Source organism: Fringilla coelebs (genome assembly GCF_963513975.1).
Source record: "Fringilla coelebs genome assembly, chromosome: 9".
In the NCBI taxonomy this organism is placed as follows: Eukaryota; Metazoa; Chordata; class Aves; order Passeriformes; family Fringillidae; genus Fringilla; species Fringilla coelebs.
Genome location: NC_140067.1, coordinates 21656165 through 21671020, shown reverse-complemented (window position 1 = coordinate 21671020; position 14856 = coordinate 21656165). Strand labels below are relative to the sequence as shown.

The 14856-nt window shown below is 38.2% G+C and overlaps 1 protein-coding gene across 2 annotated transcripts in view; it reads left to right on the top strand.

Moving 5' to 3' along the window:
* The window catches only part of NR5A2 (nuclear receptor subfamily 5 group A member 2), a gene marked incomplete at both ends in the record, with an annotated part of 83115 nt that overhangs the window by 57939 nt on the left and 10320 nt on the right, over positions 1 to 14856 (top strand). For both annotated transcript variants that reach the window (XM_084211085.1, XM_084211084.1), the window contains one exon: positions 2357 to 2504. In XM_084211085.1, coding sequence (XP_084067211.1) covers positions 2357 to 2504 — 148 coding nt within the window. The remainder of the gene's footprint in view (positions 1 to 2356; positions 2505 to 14856) is intronic.

Here is a 14856-nt window from a genome sequence, read left to right as displayed (position 1 = left end):
CCATTATGGCATAATCGCTGCACTAAGGCCACTGATATTCTTGACATTCAGACATCTTAACTTCTTCTTATGAAGTGAGTATCATATTTTCCCCACAAACTGGAAGCTCAGTAAGGGATTTGGAGCTTTTTCCCCCACTCTTAACAATTACAAAAGAGATATTAAGTTATGAAATTTCATATTTATTGTGACCAGTTCCTCAATACAAAGTAGTTAAACCATGTCAATACATTAAACTGATCTTTGAGTAAAAATTATTTGAGGTACATTACTTTATTTTTTCTTATTATTTATATATATACACATTAAAAATGTGTCACTACTTCAAGTTTCCCCAGGTGTAAAATCCCTCACAGGACTCGTCAGCATAATCCTTTATTTAACTGAAGCATGAACTCTTAACTGCTCCAACACTGCAAAGTGTTGTTATTCTTAACCTCTATTCAAAAAGTGTAACCTCATTTTCTTGTGCAGTTACATCCAATCAGTTTGGCACAATAAGAGTACATACAAATTAAATCTCTTATTAAAAGTCAATAATTTATTTATTATATTAAGGTCATTACCAGGAAAAGTTAAATTTAGTTTCTTTTAGTCATCTTTCTATCTTTCCTTGCTGCAATTTTGTCAGGTTAGAAGTATTCCAAGTTTTACTGCTGTTTATACTTGAGCAAAATCAATTCAGTAGTTTTAAAATAAAATAATTTTTTTTAAAATTAAGAATCTAAATACATGTTACTTAACATGCTTTTTTTTAAAAACAGATTTTAAGGGATCTGAGCCTGGAAAAACAAAACTTTGCAGTATTGGTTTGTTTCTTGTGGTGATACGGCTCCATTCTTTATTAACTACTTTATTATGGGAAACCTTAGAGATGGGCTGAGAGCACTGATTGCATTAAACAAATGACTGACCCAAAGCAAGCACTTACTATTGTGCTTAGTGGTAATTTACAGCCAGACTTCACTTCGATGAAGTATGATTAGCAATCTCCCTGTTGTTCTGGAGGCTCCTGGAAGAGAAAGGTGATGGTAATACTAGAGCATTTTGAAAATGTGCCACTGACCCATTTAGGTCTCAGCCAGTTGGCCAGGAGTGGTTCTGTGGGGATCAAGCAGCACAGCAGGCCATGTCCATGGGACAGTGGCGCTTGCAGGGGATGTGGAGCATTGATGAGAAGTGGGCTGAGCATTGAAGCTCAAGCTGCTGCTCAGGTCACCCCAGTTCTGATACACCCTGCAGTTACAACCTGCCCCACACCGAGCCATGGTCCTGCCCTGAAGCCAGCCTAGCTCAGCCCCTCCCTTCAACTTCCCATCACAGCATTCCCACAGGCTGTGCCCTTCCTCACTGGTCACCATCCTGTGACAAAGCAGGCACATCTTCAGAGTGGCAGGGGCTGGGGCAGTCTCCTGCATGGAAACATCCCCGCAATGGGACTGGCATCGGCCAGAACAGTTTCAGCATGCTGGGCATGGGGAGGTTGCTCAAGGTTCGAGGATCACCCACGGATGAGTCAGCAATGACAGACCTTAAGTATCCTGTGCTTGTGAATTTTCCCTTTTTTATTTAGTGTATTAACTCCAGCCCTCCACTGGATCTCTGTATACAAGGAAAGCTCCCAGGCAGGTCAGCCTGCCCCTAGAACAAGGGACAGCATGCCGAGGGCAGCAGAGGCCAGCACCACCTGTGTCCCCAGCTCAGGGAAAGGAGCTCTGTGCACTGCAGTCACAGCTGGGGCAGCTGGGCTGTCACACACCTGCCACCCCTCCTTCCCCTGCAGGGCAGCACTTGCCACGAGTGAGTTCCAGTCAACTCCAACAAATCCTGTATTTGTGTAGCTGAGGAGAACAGCAACCACCCATACAATACCTCTGTTTCCTGTGGGAATACACCGACATTTCTGGCCAAGTTCTGGACACAGGACTGTTTGCCATGAATATCATTGTGTCCATCTGGAGCAATACAGCCAGGGTAGGCACAAAGCTCACTCCATCAGTTGTTCTCTGCAGGACCATACTATTAGAATGAGAACAGGAGACACCAAAGGAAAAAAACTGAGATGTGGACAGCTACCAGTGTCATAGGCAGCTATTTAAAGTTTCTAAAAAAGCTAATATAGACAAACCAGCACTCACAGTGATGTCACATACCATTAAGATATATGGTTTAATGTTATTTTCAATATATACCATTGGGTTAAAATTGGTTTATACATAAAATTATCTTGACTTGGTAACTTCATTAAATTAAGAGTGATTTCTATATCCAGATGTATCCTGGTTGCATATTATTGCTTGAAACATCCTAAAGTGTGGGCATGACAACCAGATAGGAATATAATTCTCTTTTACAGGTGGATTATTCTGTAATAGCATCCCAAGCTGGAGCCACCCTCAACAATCTTATGAGCCATGCACAAGAACTGGTAGCAAAGCTTCGTTCGCTGCAGTTTGACCTACGAGAATTTGTCTGTCTCAAATTCCTGGTGCTGTTTAGTTTAGGTAGGTACACTCTCATCTTCATACTTACTGGTTTTTCTAAAAAACATTGAAAATATTTTGCTTTTCTTCAATTTTTTGTGAAACCCACAATTTTGAAATATGTTTAATGAGGTTCACAGTAATCTGAGGATAATTTTTTAATTATCAGTTGCAGGGAAATTATGTATAAGGATTAAAAATGTTTTTCCATGGAAATTACTCCTAAAACCTACGGAATTTTGTGGAGTATTATAAACCTTTTGTATTTTGGTATGTGAATACTGAATTTTCCAGAACAAGGATAAAATTCTATTAGACACCTAGAGAACAGTGGAAAATACAGACTGCCATGTTCTTCTATGATATTGAATACAGTTATGTAAAGCACATGAACTGGGGATATGGTTGAAATTTCCCTTATTCAAGGGCATCTCTGGTAAGTATAAACAATCTTCTTTGCATATGATGGCTGACACACTGTAACCCATAAATCAGGAATGTATCTCATAGTTTTTTAAAAGTGAAAGGAACTCCTAAAGTGCAAATTAATGATAATAGCTTTAGGACAGATCTGGCTAGGAAATAACCTTTAAAGGGAAGATTGTTTTGTAGTAGTGGAGAGGACAGAATGGGAAAGATACCTATGCAAGACAAATTAGTTAAACCAGTGCCCTCCAATAAATCAGCTGAGAAAAATCACTGGTGCCAAGAATAAAAAAGATCTTAGGGAGATGGATTCCTATTGACTTCATGGGAAGAGATTTTTCTGCCTGTCCTCTGTCTCAGGTTTGCACTTTGTTGTAAAGCTGGTCTAAATGAACTTTGCCCAATTGAGCAGCTTTTTTCTGGCAGACAGTTCAAAGGAGAAACTTAAAAACATAAATAAGGTCAGGCCCAGCCATGCCTCCATAGCAAAACTCCTGTTTTACTGAAAAGGTGGTTTTGTCTACAAAGAGAGTAAGTGAGCCAAGGACACAATGAAAGATATCAGCAGTGGTTACATTTAGTAATGCTTTCCTTTCATTTTCAGTTTTTAAAAAATTCCGTAAATTCATCAAATTCTAAAAATAAATTGCTGTGATACAGTTGCAAGTAGACTAAAAGAGACACTTTTGATCACACTGTAGATCTCAATTACAGTCTTAAATATGTCCCTCCTCGGTGTTACAGAATTTGAACCTGCTTGAGAAAATTTTAGATAAAGTTCCCTTTAAATGTAGGGAAGATAAAAGACCAATACTTCAGAGGTACAGGGGACAGAACTTGCAGAAGATAGAAAATATTTTACAGATTATAATGAAATTAGAATGATGCTAATGGAATGGATCATCCTGAGGTATGTCCAGTTTGAATCCTAGGAAGAGATGATGGATTTCCTTGGTAACTATTAACATTTTGTATTCAGGGCTTTATTGCTTGAATATCTTAGATTCAGAGAAGCGAAAGCAAACCATCTGTTGCAGAAATTATGTTTTATGAATTAATCTGATGGATAACAAGAATTCATATTTCCTAATTCCTCATAAGTAGGTTTTTAGTCATTATACAGTGGCACAAATAAAGCCTGTAGCTTTCTTCTTATAAAATATTTAGAGAATTCATGTCAGTCCAGAAACATTTTAAATTAGCTGAATAAATGAAGTGCATTTGGAAAATTCTCACATTTAGGAGGGTTTTTATTTAATGATTTCCATCAGCTGTTCTGGTACTTTTCACCTCTAGCTCTTCTATTTCTGCCAGGTACTGTGCTCAACTTCTGAAGCACTTGGGCAGGAATAACCTGCAAACTTGTACCAAGCCAGGTTAGCCAGTTTTCCTCTCATTTATGCTGCTTTAAAACAAGCTAATTTTGCTGCTAATAGGAACCCTGTATTCCCATCACTTGCATGTAAAAGTGATGTAGCTAAGACAGGTCTGACACCTTTAAAATTGATCAGAGGCTGGTAAATAGTCTCTCAAGTGTGATGTCTCTTTATTTTAGTGCTATAGAAGAGTTAAATATGTAGAACTACATAATTTTTAAAGTCCCTCTCTCAGTTGTAAAAAACAAATGTCTTTACAGGTAGCTAGTTCTTACCTCTCTGTACATAAAAGTCTTTCATTGCAGTTTCCCTTGCCAACCCTTCTTTGACTGATGTTTACATTATATTTGCAAACCCCAAAGTAAGTCTGTTTTCTGGGGCATCGTTTCTGTGATTTCACATACAGACATTCTCCCCTAAATTCCACCTTAGGGAGTCAAACCATAATTTAGCTCAGGTATGTCCGCTGATTTTTTTTTGCAATCTAAAGATAAGTGGACTAACAAAATAGAAAAAAAACCAGCAGCTCAAGAGATATGCAAGTATGGATTTCTCAACTTCTTAGTTGCATTTGACAGGTTTCCTCCAATGAAGAACCAACATGGATATGGTAATGCAGCAACTGCAGTCACACCATTGATGGGAAGTTAGTGGCCAGGCACAAATTGCAAAAATCGGAAAAAATAAAGAAATCTTTGACTGACTTGAGTGTTAAACCTACTTTTACCACTACTTGATCAGCTCATGTCCAACACATGGAATGCAAACATCTGAGAAAGATGCTGATCACGCAGTTCTGTAACTGTTTACCAGATTTACTACCAAATACATTAACAATGAACATTTCTGGCTTTCTGAAAGTTGGCTAAATTGAGGATAATGTGAATTCTTTACCCTAATCCCAGAGTAAAAATACACCTAATTTTTCTACAGCATATAACCAGTACACAGTACAACCCACTGTACACATTATCAAAAAGTAGACCAAAAACTAAATACATATTATTTGTCTTTAATAACTGCTGGCTTGAATCAAGAAACAGTATGGACAAAAAAAGCAAATGTGTCAGTTTATCAAGCTCTTTGAATTTTCATTACCAGTGTGACATTAGTTGGAAAACGCCTTTCTTTCCTTACCATAAATAAGAATTAGAAATAAAACAAATTTTAAAAAGCAAACAAATCACCCCACATATGCTGTTGAATTGTCTAATTCTGGAGCTGAAATCAATTCATATGCTCCACTGGGACATGCACTTTTGACCTCACTAAAGCTAAGAGAATTTCAGTCTTTTTTATTGGAGTCAAAATTTGCTTTCTATCACAAAAAAAAAAAAAAAATCAAAAGAAACTTTCATCAATTAAATTTGACAAATTACTAAATTTAAATGATGCTTGAAGAACCAAATTAGTACTTTAAATGGAATGTTTTCTATCATCTTTATTTCACCATCCTGTAGCTTTACAGACTGGTTATTTAACCTGAAATCAGTATTGTTTTCTCTTTACAAAAACTTCTCATTTGTCCTGCTAGTTTTTATTACGTGAACTCAGCAAGGATGATTTTTCAAAGTCCCATAAGAGCAGTTTGTAAAGTGAAATGCCAGTAAGAAAAAGTTAGACATAGTTTGACCTGTGTCCAGGCACTTGTTGGCTGTGGAGCTAAATACTGGACCAGGCAGCAGCTGACTGGTACTGCTCCCTTATCACTGTCAGGACACAGACAAATGTGCTTCATTTGAGAAATGAAGGCTTTATCAATGGACAAATAATCACTGAGCCACTATTGATCTCACATCCCACTTAACGAGACAAGAGGGTCCAGTACAAATAATAAACATTTAATTGTGGGACATTAAACAATGGGCTCTTGCTTAAGCAACAGAAAAAAACCCTAGCAAAACAAACCACAGTCTTACTTAGGCAGAAAATTCAACAGAAGTTCATCTAGATCTGCAACACTCCATTCTCATTTCTGTTAAAATGAGAGGAATATTAGCAAGTTAAGAGGAATATTAGAAAAGGAATCTTTCCTTGCTTTTAGTGTCTGTAAAGTGTCAGAGCTGAGATGAGAAGAGGTATTTGAAGTCCTAGGCCCCACCATTTGCACATATGGAAAATAAATGTGCCTGTTAAGATCCTAATGCAGATGAAAAAGGCTGAAATGAAGCATATTCAAGGCAGACTCTACCCCCAGCACCCACAAGTATAGAAGGTGTTCCCTTCAAACACACACTGGGGGAGCAGCAGCACAAAGCCTGCCTGTGCTCTGTTCCACCTGGTGCAGAAACTCACTCAATGCAGTTACACAGCAATCTGCAACTGAAAAAAATAGCTATTGCACTTTTTAATGTACTTTATGTAACATCATTTTTCTAGTCATTGTTCTATTAGATTTACAGACCAGGGAGCCTCCAGTCTAAATGCACAGAAAAGATTAAAAAAATACAGCAGCAGATTATGATGAAACATAAAGTTGTCAATACTTTCACTTCCATAACTTCTGCTGAGGGTTTAATATCACACTTATGCAGACAGGAAAATAAGAGTATAAGCATCAGCTGGAGGTAATATAACAGGGAATGTTGACTAAATTTTTATACTAATTATACACCAGGAAATCCAGCAGTCAAGGGGTTCTGGACAGCACTCTGGCACAGCTTTCAGGCTTCCCAACATTACATCTGAATTTAAAAAATACTTACTGCATACCTGTCTGATTCAGGCTGTCTCAACCCTAATGTCCACCCAGAGTATGTACTGAAGGCTCACACTGGCAGGGAAACACTTCCTAAACTTTATGTAATCATTTGAAATTCAGGACGGACTGATTAGTATTCAAGAGTTGCAACTGCTCAATATTTATACCACAGAGACTTGGCAGAAGCAAATAAAGGTACATAAAGGTGATGCTTGTCTTAATTAAGTGCACTATAATAGGTGTTGGGGATATTTTTCTTAGTGAAGAGAGCAGTTTAGCATGACCAGATATAACTCATTCTGAAGTTCAGAGTTTAAAACTAATCAATATGTATTTATAACAAGTGAAGAACTAAACATAATTTATTATTAGCTGACAACTAACTAATAGATAAAATCAAGATTTATTTAAGTACCTTTTTCCACACACCAATTTCTAACAAAAAAATTGTTCCCTTGGATTCTGATTGGTTTTTTGCATCATTTCAAATAGACTTTTTGAAATTATTGTCCCATATGCAGAGTGCTTGGGAGTGAACCCAAAAAAATGGAGAATGAGACATCTAGCTAGGATCATCCTTTCACTGTGACAAATTTATCAATGGAAACATTTCCTAATTTTATGATGAGGAGTCCTTAACAGCAGGTGACATTTTAAAATGCTCCTTTAAATGACACAATCTCCATATGTGCTGATGAACAGGTGTTGACTGACAGACAATGCAGGGATCACAGGCACAGTCCCAGCACACCCAGCCCAGGCTTCCCCCAGATGTCACTACAAAAAGTTTTGATAGAGAATGAAGAAGGTGGATAAATAGATCTGGCATATTAAGCCTGAGAGGCAGAAAGGAGAAAGTGGAAAAGGACTTGGTCTGGAAAGTTGGTGGGTGGGAAATGAAGATGGCATTCTGGGCAAGTTCAGGGCAGGAGGTGACCTTGTGACACTGAATGACTGGTGACAGATAAGGCAGGAACAGCCACAAGGCCTTGAAAGTGAATGTGGCAGGGAAAGGAAAGTTGCCAAGACAGGGAAGCAATGAGATAAGAAGGGTACCTTGGCAGCACCGTTTGCCACTGCCAAAGGATGAAATGCTGGGGCACTGAGATGTGATCTGCTGAAGCAAAATGTGTCTGTTAAAAATTTAACCAACTAAGCAATGTCCCCTGTGCACATCTCATGGAAATCAGTGAGAATACATTTGCAGGATTAGCTGTAATATCAGTTTGGGATAAACTGCATACGGAATACACAAATTTCAAGGTGAGGATCACTGTCTTTTGGAAGACAGTGGATCATCTCTTGATATAATGAAAGCTCTGCTTCTTTAAATCTGAAGTCAAGATGGTGCTTCTCTAAATTATTATGACAGAGCTCAGTCAAAAGTTACAAAAAGTTACAAAAGTTACTTGATGCCCAACCATTGGATGGAAACTTATGGCTTGCAGTGAGGAGAAGACTGAAAGAGATAATAATGACGATTATAGGGGTTCTTTCTTGTCCCTAAATAGTCAAGCAGTTGAAATTTATCATGCCTTTTAATTTCAAGTTTTACAAATATTTCTGGATTTGAAAAATTTGGTAGCTTTTAATGTGAACAGTTAGCAGCAATCTTACATAGTCCCTCACTGCTGTATGTTCCACACTGCCTTGGAAACCAGGGATCCATTTCTTACTAGAGATGATAAGGGCCAGCAGAACAGTGAAACAGCCAGCCTGCTCCTGGAACATTAACTCTTCTCTGGATCTCAGGCAAAGCAGCCGGGCTACTCCACTCTGCCACTAGAAGAGCTATTCCACTTTTCTACTTTAACCCTCTGGGAAAGTAAAGCAAATGAATATGGACAAAACCTCATTTCAGAATAATCTCATGAGGGATGTTCTCCTTTCATGGATATAGCATTGCTCAACAGAGAAATCAACCCTTTTGTCTCTAATTCTGCTTCTCACTCCATTACTTTGAAGTCCCTAAAATAATATCTCAACTATGCAATCTGGTAAACAAAAGCAATAGTCATCTATTTTTGTAAACAGTGGTAAAATCCAATGTATTAAAAGACACTTTGTAGAGTAGAAGCAGATTGGAACAACACAGTTTGAAATCTCTACAGATTTTATAACAAACAACTTTTTAAAATTAATCTGATTTAAAATATCTTGATTAAATTTTGAGAAAATTGGATCCTTTCCTTTATAAATCACTTGGCATGAAAGTAGTTCCTTGTTGCATTTTCAGGGTCTAAAACTTTGACAATTCATCTTTTGAGGGACTATTTTATAAGTGTATTTAGTACATGCAGGAAAAAGTGTTGTGGTTTTGTTTTTTGGGGTTTTTTTTGCCCTGGCTTTTATTTCTTTATGGAAAAACAAAAACAAAGACATATTCATTTCTTTTACCTGTCAAAACCCATAGCAAAGCCAAACAATTAAAAATAGGTCCCTAAATTTCTTTAAGATGTTAAATGATGTATAGAGTGATGATTTTGACAAACAATGTTTTGCTCCTAAGAACATTATTTCAGTGAGCTGACAGGTTTTAGTCCATCCTCCTATGCAGGTGGCACACAAGTGCAGGCAGTATGAAAGAAAGTAGGACAGTGTCTATCTTCCAGGTATCTGTCTTAATGAAATCTACAATCAATGGTTTTGGGGGAAAAAAGCATGTAATATAAAAGGAATAAAGTACAAATTCTGGGGTTATGAGGAACAATTCAAAATTAAACCAATATTTTTTAATAAATAAAATTTTAATCATTCATCTCAGCCCTGCATGTAGGAGTAGTGAATGATAAAAATCTTCCAGGAATCCCAGAGAAAGCCTTCTGTTTCATGGCTGATTGAGTTTTTTGAATAAACTACACTAAATTATAGAGGAAAATTAATAATTGCTGTTGATTTGTTCCTGATTTTATTTCATTAAATGCAATGAATGCTGCAAATTCATACCTCATGTAACTGTTGAGTACAATGGCATTATTTGAGGCATGAATTTGATTCAATCTGTTCATTACTTGGTTATGTTGTCTGCTTGTCTGACAGCTGCAAGCCATGGAAAAAAGATTAACCATCTTCCGCAAGTACTTTTCCTTTTCATGTCCTTTTTTTTCTAAAATGCATATTTAACAAGGTTTTGAAATAACAATAGGATTAGATGCTTGAGAGAAAATTAGGTCATATATTTGTTAGATATAAATCTTGCAAGTAATTAGAAACATGGGTATCAAGCAATATTTGTATTCTGTACTGTTGCCTTTGTGCGGAGACAGTGGGGATTTCAGAATAGCCCAATCAGTGTGCTCTGCACTTTTTCCCCATTGTGTTTATAGAATACTAGTAAGGATGGCTTTTAAACACCTCCTATAAGGGGGAAAAATTACCTGCATGTAACGCACATTTATAAGTGTCTCTCCTTTTGGAATACTTTTACAATTCCTTACCATTTTTAGATGCTTAAGTTGCAAGTTTAAATGTATTATATAGTTAACAAAGGAAATACAGTATTACACAGAATCTTTTCAGCTGCTGTTGGCAGAAATCCTTAACATCAGTGACTACTTTTCTTAGTCAAGTACTTCGCACAACATGGGAATAAATGGTTATATATTAAAATACAGATAAGTGAATGAATATCCTAAATCTTGGAGCCAGTAATACTACCCTATAGTCTTAATTTGAACATAATCTTAAATGTTTCTCTGAATGAGATTAACTTTGCAGTAGTAACAGACAACTTATTAAATAGTTTTAAAACCAGAATACATAGACTGAAAACTGCCTCATGTATTTCTAGTTTAAAAAATACATTGCCGAGGCTCTTACCTGAGTTTATACATGGGTAATGTTGGCCATTTACTGGAGATGCACTGTAGACTATGGCACATTTCCCTCTTTCTCCTACCCCTGCGCTGCTTGTGCAAGATTGAGCACTGAATGAAAAACAAAAGCAAAGTCTGTCTCTGAGGGAATTAAAATAGAGAGGTGAAATACTCTAAAGGAACAAGGGAATTAAAATAGAGAGGAGAAATGCTGTAAGGGACAATGAAAAGAAATCACAGGTGGAAAAAAGGTTCTGCAAGAGGGATGGGAGAAGAGTGGAAGAGAAGAAGATATCTGGGCAGATCAAGAACCAGGAGTGATTGATGAAAACAAGGGACAGCAGTGGTGTGGACCAGAGGAATAGAGACTGGAGGGCTTGAGATAGGAGTAATGAAAATAGGGGGAAAAGGCCAGGAAGGAAAGAGAAACCATGGGACTATGATCAAAGCCAAGCCAGAGGTGGAAAGGGAGGAAACAGAAGCAAACAGGAATGAAACAATGAAGGAAAATTCAGAAACAGACTTTGCGGCCCAGCCTTGAACACAGCTGGAATCTTGAATTGGGTGACAGAAGTGGACTGTGCAGAAACACTCTTTCCCAAGCTTGTGGCTTGGAGTGTGTCCCAGATGATTTCTGCTGGCAGGAAAGGAGTGGAGAATGAAAATTGCAATTCCTTAGGTTCTGGCAATGCTGCTACCAAGACTGGATGAAGCTTTCAGAGCAGGAGTTCCTAGTATTGCCCTGGTCCTGTGCAGAGCCATTTAGCATGGGACAAATTGAAAGAGTAAACCCCAAAACAGTCCATGTGGCTTCTTTAAAGGTTATTCAAAAATTATTAAGGAAAATCTTACATTTAATAAGATCTTCAATACTGGGAGGGTTCAATGAGTATTATAAACATATTACATAACACCTCTGCTTGCCAGGTGAAGGAAAGTCTCACCTCAGCAAAGAGAAAGATTACAAAAACAGAGTGGGGAAGCATCTTTCCTCCCCAACACCAAAAATGGTAACAGTGATCAGCAAACTGCTTGGGACAAGATAGACAACACTATCCAGTCTTTCACCAGGGGAAAACCTACAGCCTAAGCAGGACAGTGTCCTTCAAGCCTGGTTGAGGCAGGTTGGATGGGTGGTAGCTTGAGAAGGTCCTTTCCTCTTGTCTAGGACCATCCTATTTGGGACACATTTGTCTTTAGAGAATGGAGTCACCAGCAAAGGTGAAAAGGGCAGGTATCAAACTCACATGCCCTAAAAAAGTGCTGGAAGACAATGCAGCACAATGAAAATATCTTCCAGAGAGGAACATTGTGAGAGGTGACTGTAGGAGCAGTGTCATCCAGACTGCACACTGTGCTCCAGCTGGCCACCTTTACGGAAGGTACTTCCTCACTTTCTGTTTTGAGACAAGAAAAAAAAGACCCTCACAATTAATTAAAACCACAGATGAAGCTACAGAGATGAGCCAGGGAGTAAAGAGGGAACAAAGCAATTAAGAACTTTCCTGTTAAAAATTCACTAGGCATACTGTAAAATTCAGAGATTGTTATGCCCCTCAAAAGTGCAGCAGAGAGAAGCAGACACTTAAAAGAGCTTTCATTACTTACGTGCCTTTGGCTTCCTTTCAGGATACTGTGGAACTGGAAACAGCTACAGTAAATGTATTTTCTCTGCATTTGCCTAACTTGACAAAACACCTCCAATATTTTGATCTCAAGAATAATCAGCTCTTTTGCATTTCTTTTTCAACTAACTGCAGACTTTTGCAAGTTAAAAATTAATGACAACTTCTCTTCCTCTTTTATTTTTTAAACAAAACCCTTCTGTGCTCTTTTCTAAAAAAAATGTCTTTTTCCTACAACTTGTAACTATTAGTCTAAATGGCATTCCCACCACTCTTTCTCCCTCCTTTGTGGTAACACACAAAACGAATTCCACCACAACCACCTGGTTTGGGGAAACCATTATTCTGGAAATGAAACATTGTGTTGTGTCCTTTACCACTATTATGGGCAGTCAGTCTGTTAGAACATATTGAACGATTATAGGTAAGTCTTTTCAGAGAAAGCCATGGGCTTCAAGTTAGCAGTAACCATCTATCAATTCTTGAGATTATGCCATGATTTACTGTCACAGCATCATGTAATCTCTGATTTTCTGCCTCCTGTGAAACATTGTGCTTTCCTTTTCTATTGATGTATCAACTATAATAGTTACAAGCAGCTACAGAAAAATCAATAGTGAACTTTCATTACTGTGCACATAAAAAGTACCATGCTGTGAGAGCACCTCCTTCTTAAATAGTCACCAGCAGTAAGGTACACTACAGATGTCTGTTATTTTGGTCTAAATGAAGAATGACTGAATTGAAAACAACAAATATCTAAGATTTTTGACACCACTGGATTCTATGTCAAGTTTTCCAGTATATGATTTTTTTTCCCCAAAGTATCAGGCTTGATTTTTACTTTCTGTACTCTTATCTGTGTATTTTTTTTACTATAACACTGACAGAGGAAATTAATACCCAAATATATTGCTGGGCTGTGCTTAACTTGGTTGGACAGAAGCAGTAAGAATTGTGTTAATCTTTGTTGAACTAGTCTATCTTATTAGTCAAAGCAAGCTGACTGGTGAACAGACCAATAATCTCTGTGTTAAACACAAATAGGATAGAGTTGAAAGAGGCAGCACAGTATTATCACACACTCAAAGGTGCTCCCAGGACTGTGCTCTAGGAAAAGCACAGAGTTCCTTTTCAACACAAGGTTTGGAAAAAAAATAATGTGATTTTTGGTTTAAAAATACTTGCCTGCCTCTGGGAACAAATTAACTTCCAATTAGCAAATGTAAATGAAGAAAGGCAAGAACAGTAAGCATGTGAGTGCACTGCCTTGAAGGAACCCAGGCCATTCAGCGTTTCAGGTCATTTCCCCAGCAATTGGGCAGGAGTCCCTGCAGGGCAGGTGGGCAGCTCTGCTGCAGGAGTTAGTGCTAAATTTGGCATTTTGAGACTACAGTGATTTACAGCTGTAAATGCAGTGGTTGATGCTCAGTACCTTAGATTTGAGAGCCTGTGGATTTCCATGAAACTAAAGCATGAGGATGCACATGTGTATGCACATCAATTGTGTCCTGCCAAATGCTTATCCCACTGTCTGCTGCGGCTCCAAGGCTACAGGAAAGCACAATTTCTTGGCTAGTGTGGATCTGGAGCCCCATAATTCATGCTCCTCCTGTTAAGCCTGTGACTGTGTTGCTTATGGAAACATCTCATCCATATCTGACCAAAATATTTCAGTTTGAGCTGAGCAGTGAGCACAAATCTGCAGTTTTCCTGCTGCTGTTTCTTACTGAGCGATTGAAATGTTAAAAATGTGCTGAGACAGTACCTCACTGAGAGTGTCCAGTCCTTTCTGACCAGGACTTCCTGTCAAGAAATCAGAGGCAGCTGAAAAGTAAAACTCTCTCCTAAGAGCTGCATGTTTGAAATGCAGGTGTAAGAGTATTTGCTCTATTCCTCACTTCCCTACCCTGTTTGATTGATGAGTAACCATGCTGCCAGAGGGACTTCCAGGTGGGTTTTTCTTTAGATTTCATATCTGTATGTTTAAAAGTTTAAGGAAAAAGGATGAAGAACACATCTAAATCTTTGCAAAAGTAGTCCAAAGGCTCTTTTGACACACACTAGGTGCCTCTCCAGTCTTTCCTACAGGCAGCACTGACACTTGCAGTGTAGCTGGAGGTATGCCTGTTTGGGCTTCTGTCATCCCATTTGCCAAACGATTTCCACAACTAAGCTCAGACATCTGGGACAGTAAAAAGTGACATTTGCAACTCCCTCTCAGATCAAATGTCAGAAAGAATGTGTTCTGAAATACTGCAGCAGAAAATTATCTCCCTTAGTTGTGTTCATTGTCCACGAAGGCAGTACTCTTTTGCGCATTTAAGTGAATTCATGGGCTGCTGCAGTCAGGTGTGACAGTGATCTGGTGACTAGTACACTCCTGTACACGACACTACCAAACTCGTTGGCTCTTTTCATCTAAGCCAG